Source organism: Lytechinus pictus, chromosome 11, assembly GCF_037042905.1.
Source record: "Lytechinus pictus isolate F3 Inbred chromosome 11, Lp3.0, whole genome shotgun sequence".
NCBI lineage: Eukaryota > Metazoa > Echinodermata > Echinoidea > Temnopleuroida > Toxopneustidae > Lytechinus > Lytechinus pictus.
Genome location: NC_087255.1, coordinates 18,916,538 through 18,929,883, shown reverse-complemented (window position 1 = coordinate 18,929,883; position 13,346 = coordinate 18,916,538). Strand labels below are relative to the sequence as shown.

Here is a 13,346-nt window from a genome sequence, read left to right as displayed (position 1 = left end):
CAATTTACACATATCAGGCTCATCATATTGTTAGCAACCTCATTTTATCATCACCACTACCACCCATTATCTAAATGATCATCACCACCATCAGGGTCATCAACTCCGTGATCATCATTAACATAATCTTTATCATCACTGTCAACACATCACAGCATCATTGTCGACATAATCACTACTAACCTCATTAAAATCATCAATCATCGCAATTATCATCAGGATCATGATCATCACTATCATCCTCATCGACACAATCGTCTCCACCACCACCACTATCATAGTCATCATCACCACCAACACCACCACCACCATCATCATCACCACTACCACCTCCTTCATCCTCATCATTGGACATTGGTGGCTCAATGGTAGTGTGCCCTCCTCATAAACAGAAGGTCGTGGGTCTGGCTGAGTCATTCCAAAGACTTAAAAAACAAGACCTTCTGCCTTCTTGTCCGGTGCTTGACTTATTAAAATTGAGATGGGAAACAATAACATTATGTTTAATCGAGAAGGGCAATATTAACATTAAGTTATGCAGGGCTTGCTGGATTAACAATTCATTTGAGCTGAAGTCATCATCATCACCATCATCATCATCATCATCACCACCACCACCACCGCCACCACCATGATCACACACATAATTCTAATATCAAAGATAGGTACACCTAACAATAATTTACAATAAATCATTCATTCTTTGTTTATTGTATAGAAAATATTTATTTCATATTCAGCTGCTTATAATGTTATATAACAATTTCAAGTGAACTCTATCTTTGATCTACAAAGCAAGGGAGAAACTGATTATTTTAAAACTTTTAAAGAACTATTCTAAAAGTTTATTGCACAACATATCATTCATTTGCAAAGACACCAAACCTCAAATTTGTTTTTTTTCACCAATTATTTAACCCCCAAAGTACATGAATTATTTTTTAGAATAAGTGAATATCTGTAAATAGCTTCTGTCATTATTCAATAAAAAATACATCCAACATCAAAATTTTGTTTTTCATCAATACTTGAAACAGCAAAGTACAAGTTTCTCTCTTTTTTTAAATTGATTAATTGCAAATTTTCATGCCTTTTCTTTTTTAAAATTATTTGTATGATAAAAAATCAATTACATGATTTATCAAAAGTTTAGACCAACTAATAAGCTACTGCCTTTGGAAAGTCACATGGTAATTTATTGACTCTCGCTCTTTTGAAATAAATTTAAAAGACACTCAATGTGAACCACAAAGTTTTTTCTGGCAAACAAAGATTGAATTATGAAAGAAACAGTTTTAAAGTAATTTGAAAATGTTAATTCTAATGCATCAAAGAAACGGTGGATGATGTTATTCTAATTTAAAAAAAAACAATGATACGGAAATTGACTTACTTCCAAGTGTATCTTTCCTTGCTATATTTTTCTTAAAGAAACTAAAATGAGACTTTGAAAGCTAACATTTTTAAAGAAAAATATTCTAACAAAAACCAACTAGATTTCCTTTTTGGGGTTTAATGGATTCATGCAAATAACCCTAAACCATCCTTATTTGTCTTTTTATCCTCTTAAATTTGGTGTTGACATCTTCATTATATTTGCAGCATGCATGTATTCTAGCACTGACATATTAAGATTTCAGAAATGGTAACTCCAACACACCGCCAAAATCTTACAGACCCCACCCACTAAGTGGGTGTGTCCAGCTGATAGCATTTGGTGGGAGGTTGCGTCCCCTTGACAGTGGTCCTATGGAGTACTCTCAGCCCCACCCGCTCCACCGAGTCCTGGGTCTGGGGCGTCGCCTCATGACCGACGGCTAGATTATCTGAGATTATGAAATCCCCGACTTGCCACTGCAAAGTGATGAAAGAAAATGAGATGAAAATCAAAGTCCCATGAAATGTCATGGGTTTTATGCGATTATTGGTAAGTAATATTTCTATGTTTTTATCCAATTCTGGATATTTGCATAATTATTTACTAATATTGAAAAAAAAGAATCATAACCATGCAGTTTTACAAAAGGACATATCACTATTGGAACACATATTAAGCAATTGAATTGGTACGAGTGTAAATTCGAAGTTCATTAAGTTATTAAATGCAGGTATTATTATCAATGCTACATGTAGTCCATCCCATGGTAACATGCACACAGTTTTCAGTCTTTGCAATGGATTAGATATTGTTCTGATTTCTGAAATTGACATCTTTAATTGCCCCAAAACATTCAGGAATGTTGGGAGACAGTGACGATACAAAATTAATTTCATATGAAATTTTCCAAAAAACAAAATTACAAAGTACCATAACACTGAGCCCCTGACAGTTTTGTAGTACACTAGGGGTTATTGATCTATCTCTGCTAACTACCAAAATATTTTTTGCCATCAATGTAGTCAATTTTTTTTAGGTTCAGCCTATTTTCAACTCTCATTTTTTTCTCGATTATTCATTCTGATGAGGAAAGAGCAGCAATTTCTGAGTTTTTATATCTCCTACTAACAGCTAGCTAATATGAAAAGAGTGTCCTCGGTGACTTTCCATGTCTTTGCAAAACCTGACGTGGTGTTTTGGGAAGTTATCAAACTTCCCTGCTTGGTAATATTCTATTGAATACTGTATTATTATAGGCCTTTCTGCCATGTATTAAAAATAAATATTTTGGTCTGCATGATTTTAATGTGCAATATCAGAGTTTATATCTAATAGTGGGCCACATTTCTCATGAATTCTGTAATCTCATTGGTCGATTTGATTGCGAGACAAACCCGTATTTACCTATTTTACTTGGTCACAAAGATGAAACAGGTAATATGAGCCTGTATCACCCATTTGTTGTTTAGCTGTTGTTGTTTTAATGTTGTTTTCATTGTTACGTGGGGAACGCGCATGCCCAGTGCTGATTTCAACCACGTAATATAAGACCGTATTAGGTGCGTATTCAAGCATCCCGCTGCGCACTACTATTTCCGCATCAATTTCAATGGCATAATGCGCATTCTTTTTACTGTGATCATTGTGATGTCATGAATGACTTCGTTTCAAAAATCACTCTCAAAATGCAGAGTTTTGCATTTTATTGATTTCCCTTATTCTGCAATAATATAAGAATACACTTAAGGAAATAAAATCTTTACACCCTGCTTGTTCTTACGAAATACAGGAAATATCTACGTTCTGGTTCCATATTCCATTAGGCCAGAGTTCACATGGAATATGGAACCAGAACATAAATATTTCCCGTATTCCGTAAGAACAAGCAGGGTGTAACTAATATTACATGACATGCCAAAATGTGACAAAATCCATACAGAGTTATGTAAAAGACTATCTGTGCAATATTATGTTGTATTGAACGATCAAATGGATGATGATCATTATAAAGGTAATAATAATCATGTTGAATGGCTTTTCTTCATGATATATGAAAAATATTCCTCTTGTTCCCTTTTTCCCTCTATTTTACATTGCAACACTCTGTTTGATTTATAGCATGTAATTGATTTCTTGATTGTGTTATATTTCATCAATAAAAACTGAGTCATATGAAAAAAAATTCCTCTTGTAAGGACCAATGTAATATAAACATGAACATATCATTGATACCTTGTGTGAGTACTGAACAGCACCATCGTCCTTGACAAACTCATGATGAATCTCATTAAGAATCTCCTGGGTCTCAATAGGATTGGTCAGCCTTTGTCCAGGTGTACCATAGTCCCATATGAAAGCATCGGTCATACCAAGATGGAAGCACAGTGTCTGTATGAAAGACAAGAGACAGCGGGAGAATAGTCAACGATAGGAATAGTTCACAACTGATTATGGTGTTTAGCGTGTTAATCAAGCCCATATCCCTCAGGATAATTCCTACAAAGATCATTATCATCATCTTCTCCATCATCATCATCATCATCATCATCATCATCATCATCATCATCATCATCACCATCACCATCACCATCACCATCATCATCATCATCATCGTCATCACCATCATCATCACTTATATAGTGGTCAGACACCTGGAGAATGAAGTTTGATAATGTCGACAGGTGTTCTGTAATGCATTTTTGTCACAACAATCTTGCCACACTACAATCAACTTTACGCTACCAAGATGGAAAGTTCGGCTCTTCGGTAAGTTCAGTAATGCCCCACATCTAATGTTGTTGTTTTGGATTTGAACGTGTTCACCATTCAAGCCTGAATAGTTTCGTGTAGGTCTTCAGTACCTGGTAGTTGTATTCGTGGATGCGTTTCGGTGTAGCGGTTCTGACTCTCGGCTTGCAATCAGGGGGTCGTGTGTTCAAATCCCACCGTGGCCTAGCGTCCTTTGACAAAGCATAAATCCACACCTTACCACTCCCCACACAGGTGTAAATTTGATACCTGGTGAGACCCGAAAGCCTAGATGTAGTATGCTTAGCAACTGAGTCTTAGATCTCTTGTTGGAATGCTCAAAAGGTAGAGGAGAAAGTGCATACATCGTGTGCATGCCAGGATCTGATGACCAGTGTAATAATATGTACATGTAAAGCACTTAGAAACGAAAAGCATTCAGCGCTATAGATATAAATGAAACTACTATTATCATTATTTTAATAATAATAATTATTATTCTAAATTTTAATCTTGGACACTGCTGGATGACCTACCCTTTTTACAGTCCGAGGATGGGAGTAGACAAGGGGATGTACTGAGCCTCCGCGTCTGTCACTCATCATATATAGCCTCTCCCATCGAGCCAGCTGGTCCTCAGAAAGACCAACAATGATCTCATTCAAAGGGGCAAACACTGCAGACAGTCAGAGAAAATACAGAGGCGGAGTAATTCAGTCATTTGGAATTGGAATATATCTCCCAATTAACATCTTTCTTTTCTACATCCAACTTTCTGGTAAATTAATTTCTGGCAAAACAAAAAAGTGGCGATGGCCCGATGAGGCTTCTCATGATGCGGTTCTCATTCACAGACAAGAAACATTCTTTCGGTTAAATACTAAGTAGCTTAAATTTGTGGCATGGAGATCAGTGCACTCAGTGTTCAGTCATGCAATCATGGAGGTAAAATGGACATCTGCAGTCCCTCATAACTACGGCCACATACGGCCAGATCTGACAACTTGTCAGGTGACAAATACTGATGAAACACTTTCCTGGGGCCCATAGCACAAAGCTTAGCAATGATCGTAGAACATTTTCCTACGATCGATTCCATTGACTACAATGTACAATCAATCGTAAAAATCGAGCGTACGATCAATCTCTAGCCTTGGTAATAGAGGACCCAGGTAGGTGTTTCATAAAGCTGTTCGTAAGTTAAGAGCGACTTTAAGAATGACTGGTGAACCTTTCTTGCGCGCGTAACCGTTGCCAAGGAATATACCATTTACCACAATAAAGGATCACCAGTCGTTCTAAAAGTCGCTGTTTATTTACGAGCAGCTTTATGAAATGGCCCCCTGGTTAAACTAAATATTCTCAGATAATCAGATTTCATTTTAATCCACCTTCACATTTTGCGCATGTGTTCAGCTATTACACAAATGCAGACAATCGCAGTCAAAGGCAGCACAACGTAATGAAATGAGCTAATACAAGGTCAATATGCAAAGTAACGCAGAGACCTTACGTTCTAGCTCAGTAGTTTGATGATTTTGTTTTCAAATATCATCAACTGAAAGCAAAGACGAGTGGCAACAAGCAAATGTGAGGAAGGACATTTGCATACTGACTATCTAGAATGTGCATAAAGACTGTTTTGTAAAATCAAGCCAAACTTTAAAATGTCATAACTTTCTAATTTTTACATCTGACTTTGTGAAATTTTCAGTGTTATGCTTGTTTGCTTGTTAGATTTTACTCTTTTTCTTCAACAAGTCAACATTTTTCAGAGGGAGGGGGGGGGGGGAAGGGGACTTGACCTTTAAGATTGACAGGACACGCTTCATATCTACCTGTATCCCCTTCCTTAGGCACGACATGCATGTAGTAGAGCGAATAGTTGAATGGCGCCGGCTGAAAGCTTCCATCGATGTGCCATCCAGTCCGCCCCACCCCCCTGCACCCCTCACTCTCCACGTTAGACACTCTAAAGACATCAGGGTGGGGCGATTTGGGATGCTTGTAGAAAGTGGACTCTAACTCTCCAAACCAGAGGCTGATCTCCACATGGCGGTCCCCAGAGATCACGCTCTGGTTCCTGAAGATCATCAGCCTGTTTTAATAATGATAGTAAAAGTAATAATAATGATACTAAGAATAATAATAATAACAACGTAGTAAATATCATTGAGTTCTCTGTTCCCCAAGATATCAACATTGCTGTAAAGGAAATAGACAAATGGCTCAAATATCAAGACCTAAGGATTGAGATCAAGAGGATGTGGAACGTGATTGCAGAGGTCACACCAGTCATCATTGGTCACTCAGGAATGGTGAAGAAGGGAATGGAAGCCTGCATAACCAAGATCTCTCCTCATCTTCAGATGTACGACATTCAGAAGGCAGCTATCTTGGTACAACCAGATTGATAAAGACTCTCGTACATTAGTAGTGTAAAGTTCTGAGTTGCACTTGAAATAACTTGGTGCTTTTTGTTTAGAACAAAGTTATTCAAGAAAAAATACGGACTTGATCTTGTTATAGAGGAATAATAATAGTAATAGTTATGTTATAACGAGGTTGTTTTACCTGACTGCTAAGAAAGCACGAATGCCTGTGAGCAAGCAACCAGGGGACCAACGGCTTAAGGTCCTCTCCGAGGGACCTGGTAATGAGGATAAATGCCTTACCAAAGGGCACTAGCGCACCACTTGGGAATCGAACCCGGGTCACCAGAATCCGAAACCCCCGCTCTACCGACTGAGCTATCGCGCCTCCTTAAATAATAATAACAAATACAAAACATTAATAGGGTGCTTACTACAGGTATTTCAAAGCACACCGTTTTCTGTTTATGATTAATAGTTGGAAACAAAATAAAAATTGGCATTATACTACAGCTGTACCCCAAAAAATACAAATGAAAAAAAAATCCCAGTTATATAGAGTGGGATATACAATAGGATATTCAATCTTAATAACATTGTTACAATCAATAATAATAAGAAAATGATAGCTATCTTCTTGTAATACTTTGATTGCATGTACAAAAGGTCAATCAGAGTATGATTTATTGAGAGGACTATAATATGTATAACAGTACATTTTCCAAAACATATTCATCCTTTCAAATGACTCTTAGATGAAATATAAGCCCATAGCAATTGTCTCAGGAGCAAATGTGGAGTGTTGTTGTCCAGTGGAGTAGTCTTCAGACTTTGAAACAGAGGGTCGTGGGTTCGAATCCCATCCATGGCATAATTTCCTTCAGCAAGAAATTCATCCACACTATGCTGCACTCAACCCAGGTGAGGTGAATGGGTACCCAGCAGGATTAATTCCTTGAAATATTTCTAGATAGATGGCGCTATATAAATGCCTGTTATTATTATTAATGTCGTGTCACCCTCTAAAGAGGTAAGTGTTGGGGAAGTATTCAGATTAGAAAGCAGGGAGTTCAATGTTTTCAGGGCTTCTGTTGAAAACGCAAATTTGTGGCCTTGGACTCGGAGGTCTGAAATCCTTGGCCCCGGACAGTCCAGCAGTCCTTTGCCTCAGATTTTTGGCATCGTGCACAGTAAAGGAAAATGAACATCCGGAACATGTTAGCTTGTATGACAACAGAAAAATCAAAGAATATAAAGATGAATTAGAGTTTGAGTCTTTGAGAATTGGTGAAACTATAGGAATTGGTTTATAAAAGGAGAAGTTGAGAGCATTTGAATGTAAAAATCACTATAATGCCATGGAGATCCTCACATTCATTTGGCAATTTGTCTAAGCTTTTTGAGGCAATACAAGTATAAGTCTCCCAAGTCCATGATATATTTATGAAACCTCTAGTGCATGACCTCCCATGAAACACCAGCTTGACCTGTGGATTTACTTGATAAAAGTCACAAACTGAAGTGTTTAAAATTAATATGGAGACAAGTAATTGTGGAGTTGTACAAGTGTGGCCTCACACATATTGGTTGCATTGCCAATGGGAGGACGTCCACATCATTAGTACTAATTATTTGTTTCTTAGATTTGTCTGTTTTCACACAAGGTAACTTGTTCCAAGCAAAGCCAAAGACTTCATTCTCCTTTATGTGTTAATGGGCAACAACGCAGAGGATTTTCCTTCCTTCCTTCCTTCCTTTTTATTTTTTTTGGGGGGACACAATGATAGATGCCTCTCCATGAACAAAGGATAATACTCCATTCAGAGACCCACGAAAGTGGTTATGATGACCTCACTGACCTGTGTTGGGCCACATCCTGTTTTATCTCGTCAATCACTTCCTGCGGTTGCTGCTGAGCAAGATCGATACCGAACACCTCAACTCCAAGACGAGATGGTTTGAGTTGGTATGGCTTCCCAGACATCACTCTGGACAGGTGAAACTGGGCTCTCTGGAAAAGTTTTGATATCATTCACTGCCCACAGATGTGATCAGGCTGAAACTGAAAGTAAATGCAAACGATTGAATTTCTTGGAAAATTTGACTAAAGACTAGCAGGTATCAAATAACTTAAAATGCCATTTAATAAGGATTAAGATGGGGAGTGGGGTGTCCAGAGGGGGTCGGGACAACTCGGACCACGGGACATCTCGGACCGCGGGCCGAGTTGTCTCACCCATTACGATATTTTTTTTCTCACAAATTTGCGTCTATTTTTCCGTCATTTCGAAATTTCTTGTAAAGATTTTCTAGAGATATGGTCTGATGGTAATGTTCTTCACTTTCTATTACTTTTTTTTCGCTGAAATAAATAAAAAAGTGTAATTTTAGGCGTTTTGCGACAGACCGCGATTCCCATAGGCGCGCGTGTATTAACTGTGTTGGTGCTCGGCTCGGCCCCGCTCAACAACTGACTTGATTTTGTGATCATTTCTCCTCAAGTTACCACTTTTATCGCAGTAGATGGACTTTCTTGTATTCCATTAACTCCATTTTCTCATCAAAAGGATAAAATTTGGAGTATTTGCACGATTTTCTTAAAGTTTTTCACCTTTTCTCTCTGGTCGTAAGAAGCGAACAACCGATGAACGGTCCGCTGCTCTTCATCGCAATTCTACGTAGCTCGGCCGCCTAAACTGGCGGGGTGGGATTCAGCCCGGAATCCCCAATGGAAGTGGACGTGCACAGTCAAAGAGCCGAGCTTGACTGAGTGAGAGAGAGTGAACTACAGCTTGAAGCTTGGCGCTGGCAGTGTCGTATACTAGGCTCTGCCTTTTTTTGTGTGTAAATATATATATATATTTTTTTATTTTTTTATATTGAGTTTCCCTGGTGTAGAGAGCTGAGTTTTAAGTTGCAATAATCAATATGCTTCAATTTCTTTGACTCTGAGTGTGACTGTGGTGTGGATGTTTGAGTCGCACAAAAAATACTTTTACGTGGGTGGGGGCTCGGGGCGATTCACTCCTGCCCCCGAAATGTGAAAAAATATTGGCGGTGTAGCTGTGTTGGCATGCCAGGCTAAGGGTAGCCATCAATAATTTTTTTTTCATTTTGGGGGCTTAATTTTTAATCAAATTGATTATTTTTAGGCCTATTAATTTTTTTTTTACATTTTTTAAATATTTTTTATATTGAGTTTCCCTGGTGTAGAGAGCTGAGTTTTAAGTTGCAATAATCAATATGCTCCAATTTGATACTTGATTAATCTCTCTCCATCTCCATGCACCCCTCTCATCAAAGATCCTCATCCCTCTCATCATCGCCATCCCTCACCTCCTCGACCCTCTCATCATCTCCAAAACTCAACTCTCTACACCAGGGAAACTCGATATAAAAAATAAAAATGAAATTTATATAAAAATTAAATAGGCCTAAAAATAATTAGTTTCATTAAAAAAGTAAGCCCCCAAATGAAACATTTTTTTATTGATGGCTACCCTCAGCCCGGCCCAGCATGCCCACACAGCTACACCCCTAATATTTTTTCACATTTCGGGGGCAGGAGTGAATCGCCCCGAGCCCCCACCCACGTAAAAGTATTTTTTGTGCGACTCAAACATCCACACCACAGTCACACTCAGAGTCAAAGAAATTGAAGCATATTGATTATTGCAACTTAAAACTCAGCTCTCTACACCAGGGAAACTCAATATAAAAAAATAAAAATAAAATGTATAAAAAAAAAAATAGGCCTAAAATTAATCAATTTGATTAAAAATTAAGCCCCCAAAATAATTTTTTTTTTATTGATGGCTACCCTCAGCCCGGCATGCCAACACATTTACAACGCAAATATTTTTCACATTTCGGGGGCAGGAGTGAAATCGCCCCGAGCCCCCACCCACGTAAAAGTATTTTTTGTGCAACTCAAACATCCACACCACAGTCACACTCAGTCAAAGAAATTAAAGTGTATTTAATTATTACAATCTTAAAGCTCTACACCAGGGAAAATCAATATAGAAAAACTAAAAAAATATATATATATATTTACACACAAAAAAAGGCAGAGCCTAGTATACGACACTGCCAGCGCCAAGCTTCAAGCTGTAGTTCACTCTCTCTCACTCAGTCAAGCTCGGCTCTTTGACTGTGCACGCCCACTTCCATTGGGGATTCCGGGCTGAATCCCACCCCGCCAGTTTAGGCGGCCGAGCTACGTAGAATTGCGATGAAGAGCAGCGGACCGTTCATCGGTTGTTTGCTTCTTACGACCAGAGAGAAAAGGTGAAAAACTTTAAGAAAATCGTGCAAATACTCCAAATTTTATCCTTTTGATGAGAAAATGGAGTTAATGGAATACAAGAAAGTCCATCTTCTGCGATAAAAGTGGTAACTTGAGGAGAAATGATCACAAAATCAAGTCAGTTGTTGAGCGGGGCTGAGCCGAGCACCAACACAGTTAATACACGCGCGCCTATGGGAATCGCGATCTGTCGAAAAACGCCTAAATTTTTTTATTTATTTCAGCGAAAAAAAAGTAATAGAAAGTGAAGAATATTACCATCAGACCATATCTCTAGAAAATCTTTTCAAGAAATTTCGAAATGACGGAAAAATAGACGCAAATTTGTGGGAAAAAAAATCACGAAACGGGTGGGACAACTCTGCCCACGGTCCGAGTTGTCCCGTGGTCCGAGTTGTCCCTGATTCGTCCAGAGTCCAGACACTTTAACATTTTGCAGCCTCCTTTTTGTCTTTGGATTATTGTACACAAAAGTATGAGTTCAATATAGCTGCAATTGTTTTCAATTTTGTTCTTCTTAATAATATTACTTATGTTATGGTAGAGTAAGCTGAATGTATGTATTGGTCAAGATATGTTGCCTTTGTTACCATAAAGTGCCACAATTTGTCACTGGTTTTTTTAGAGCGAGTAAAGAGGAGTAACTTAGATCTCCATTTGTCCCCAATGGTTCGGATAGGTGGAGTTGAGAGTAGCGGTACAGCAGTAGTGAAGTGTAGTGGAGCCTATATGAACCATCGCCTGAGGTACACAGACACAGAAAATTGTCAAATAAAGCAAAACAAAGGCATTAGATCTATAATCTTCACAATTAATTTTTAATCATGATGATCAACTCGACTGCCAGAACTCAGAATCACTCCTAGTACCAATGAGGTCCAACATTACATGTATGGACCTCATAGGCGACATCAGTAGTATTTTGTGTCAGAAATCTTTGTGAAGATGATTATTTTTGTATTTTATCAAAACTACAAGCTATCGTACTGTCTAATCATTACATTTCGATCTCACTAATTGAATACATTGTTAGCAATAAAAAAAATTGAAAGAAATGAAGGGGAACTTACATTTTCACGGCTTTTTCCTGATTTTCTGGGCAACTGCTCCTCTCTTCTGACTCGCGATCGAAGCTGATAATAAGATCACGTGATTCGCGTTCTCGTCAGCTGATCGGTTGGTTATTCTTTTCGTCAGACGTTAATAATATATATTTTATAATGCTAGCATTCATCGCGAATTTAGGTGAAAGAGATTGAAGTTAAACAGCGCCAGGTCGGAATCATAATTATTTTGGAAGAGTGTATTTATACACTCGATCTCATACCTGACGTAGACGGCGCTATTCAACAAATGCACAATCTTCAATATAAAAATAAAACAGAAAGAACGCCTTGAACACAGGCCAAAATGCCTAACGATTTCTCCGCGGCATTAACAACTATCGTAAAGGGCGCTCCATTTATCAATAAAGATGGACGCTAAGCTGTCTATGGCGACAAAATTTGCCGCAAATATTTACGAAGAATTGTGAGAAATGGTCTGAAAATGCAACAAAAGAACCGGTGAGTACCGATTAAACATTATTAAATTTATAAATAGATTATACATACCTTGTAGATTTAGTTTTTAAGGTGATATTAGTGCTTAGTTCTAAGCTAGGGAGGCCCAAACGCGCGTGAGTGGAGTCCCAGTTTATTAGCACGGGTAAGTATTGGGGTGTCGCCTAGAGTGCTCAGAATCAGATGTCGCTAAGTTTAACTTTAACTACATTGTTCACTCAAAATAGAAAGAAAATTGGAGGCCAACTCACATATTGACTTTTTGGACACATGTCTACAGCACAAATCTAGTACCATTGCCTAGCCTAACTTAAACTTTAAAGTTTACAGTTAAATTTAAAGTTCTTACTTTTATGACTACTAACTTAGGCATGACAGACACGCTTATGCATGTTTGGGACTGAGTGTAATAATACTAATAGTATTAGTAAGTGGTTCAAACTGAAAATCGACCGTGTCACCTGGGCATGACAGCAGTAAATGTAAATCGGTCGTAATTATATCAATACCCGATAAAATAGCTAGCTATATTATTTATCATCATATATATACGATAAATTGTATGCTTACCGACATTCACTTTTAGAAACCGGAATGTGAGATGACTTCAATTTTTTGCAGCAGAGCCAGGGACTGCCAGAGTGAGAGTCTAATGATGATGTCGTCAAAACATCCAATTGCTAAATAAAAAAAAAATAAAAAAAAAAGGGGGGGGGGGGGTCGTGTGGTCTCTATGGTAAGAGCATTGGGCTCAAATGAAATGTTGTGAGTTCGAGTCCCAGCTCTAGTGTTAGGCCAGCTGAGCCATTATCTCCACTTTAACTGAAAAGGCCCGATAATAATTTTTGTCGTATATAGCTCAGTTGCTATATGAGGAAAGCATTAAATTCCATGGATTAGTCAGCTTTCTTTCATTTATTTCTTTATTTTTATAATGATTATTCGAATGAGAGGGTGATAAAAGAGCTGACACTCTA

The 13,346-nt window shown here is 38.0% G+C and overlaps 1 protein-coding gene across 1 annotated transcript; it reads right to left on the bottom strand.

Moving 5' to 3' along the window:
* Positions 1–684: 684 nt before the first annotated feature.
* On the bottom strand, positions 685–13,024 carry LOC129271542 (alkylsulfatase-like). The gene is made up of 6 exons (XM_064106926.1): positions 12,940–13,024; positions 8,358–8,560; positions 5,965–6,224; positions 4,663–4,802; positions 3,611–3,766; positions 685–1,854 (listed from the first exon to the last, which is right to left on the bottom strand). The coding sequence occupies exons 2-6, from the start codon at positions 8,528–8,530 to the stop codon at positions 1,687–1,689; spliced, it is 897 nt and encodes a 298-aa protein (XP_063962996.1). The 5' UTR covers positions 8,531–8,560; positions 12,940–13,024; the 3' UTR covers positions 685–1,686.
* Positions 13,025–13,346: the final 322 nt, after the last annotated feature.

Bases quoted from the DNA above. Each gene is read 5' to 3' on its own strand.
- LOC129271542 (XM_064106926.1), bottom strand. From the start codon at position 8,530: ATGATATCAAAACTTTTCCAGAGAGCCCAGTTTCACCTGTCCAGAGTG. The intron at 6,225-8,357 runs GTCAGTGAGGTC...TTATTAAAACAG, and splicing joins CAGGATGTGGCCCAACACAG to GCTGATGATCTTCAGGAACC. The intron at 1,855-3,610 runs GTATCAATGATA...ATCACTTTGCAG, and splicing joins CTGTTCAGTACTCACACAAG to TGGCAAGTCGGGGATTTCAT.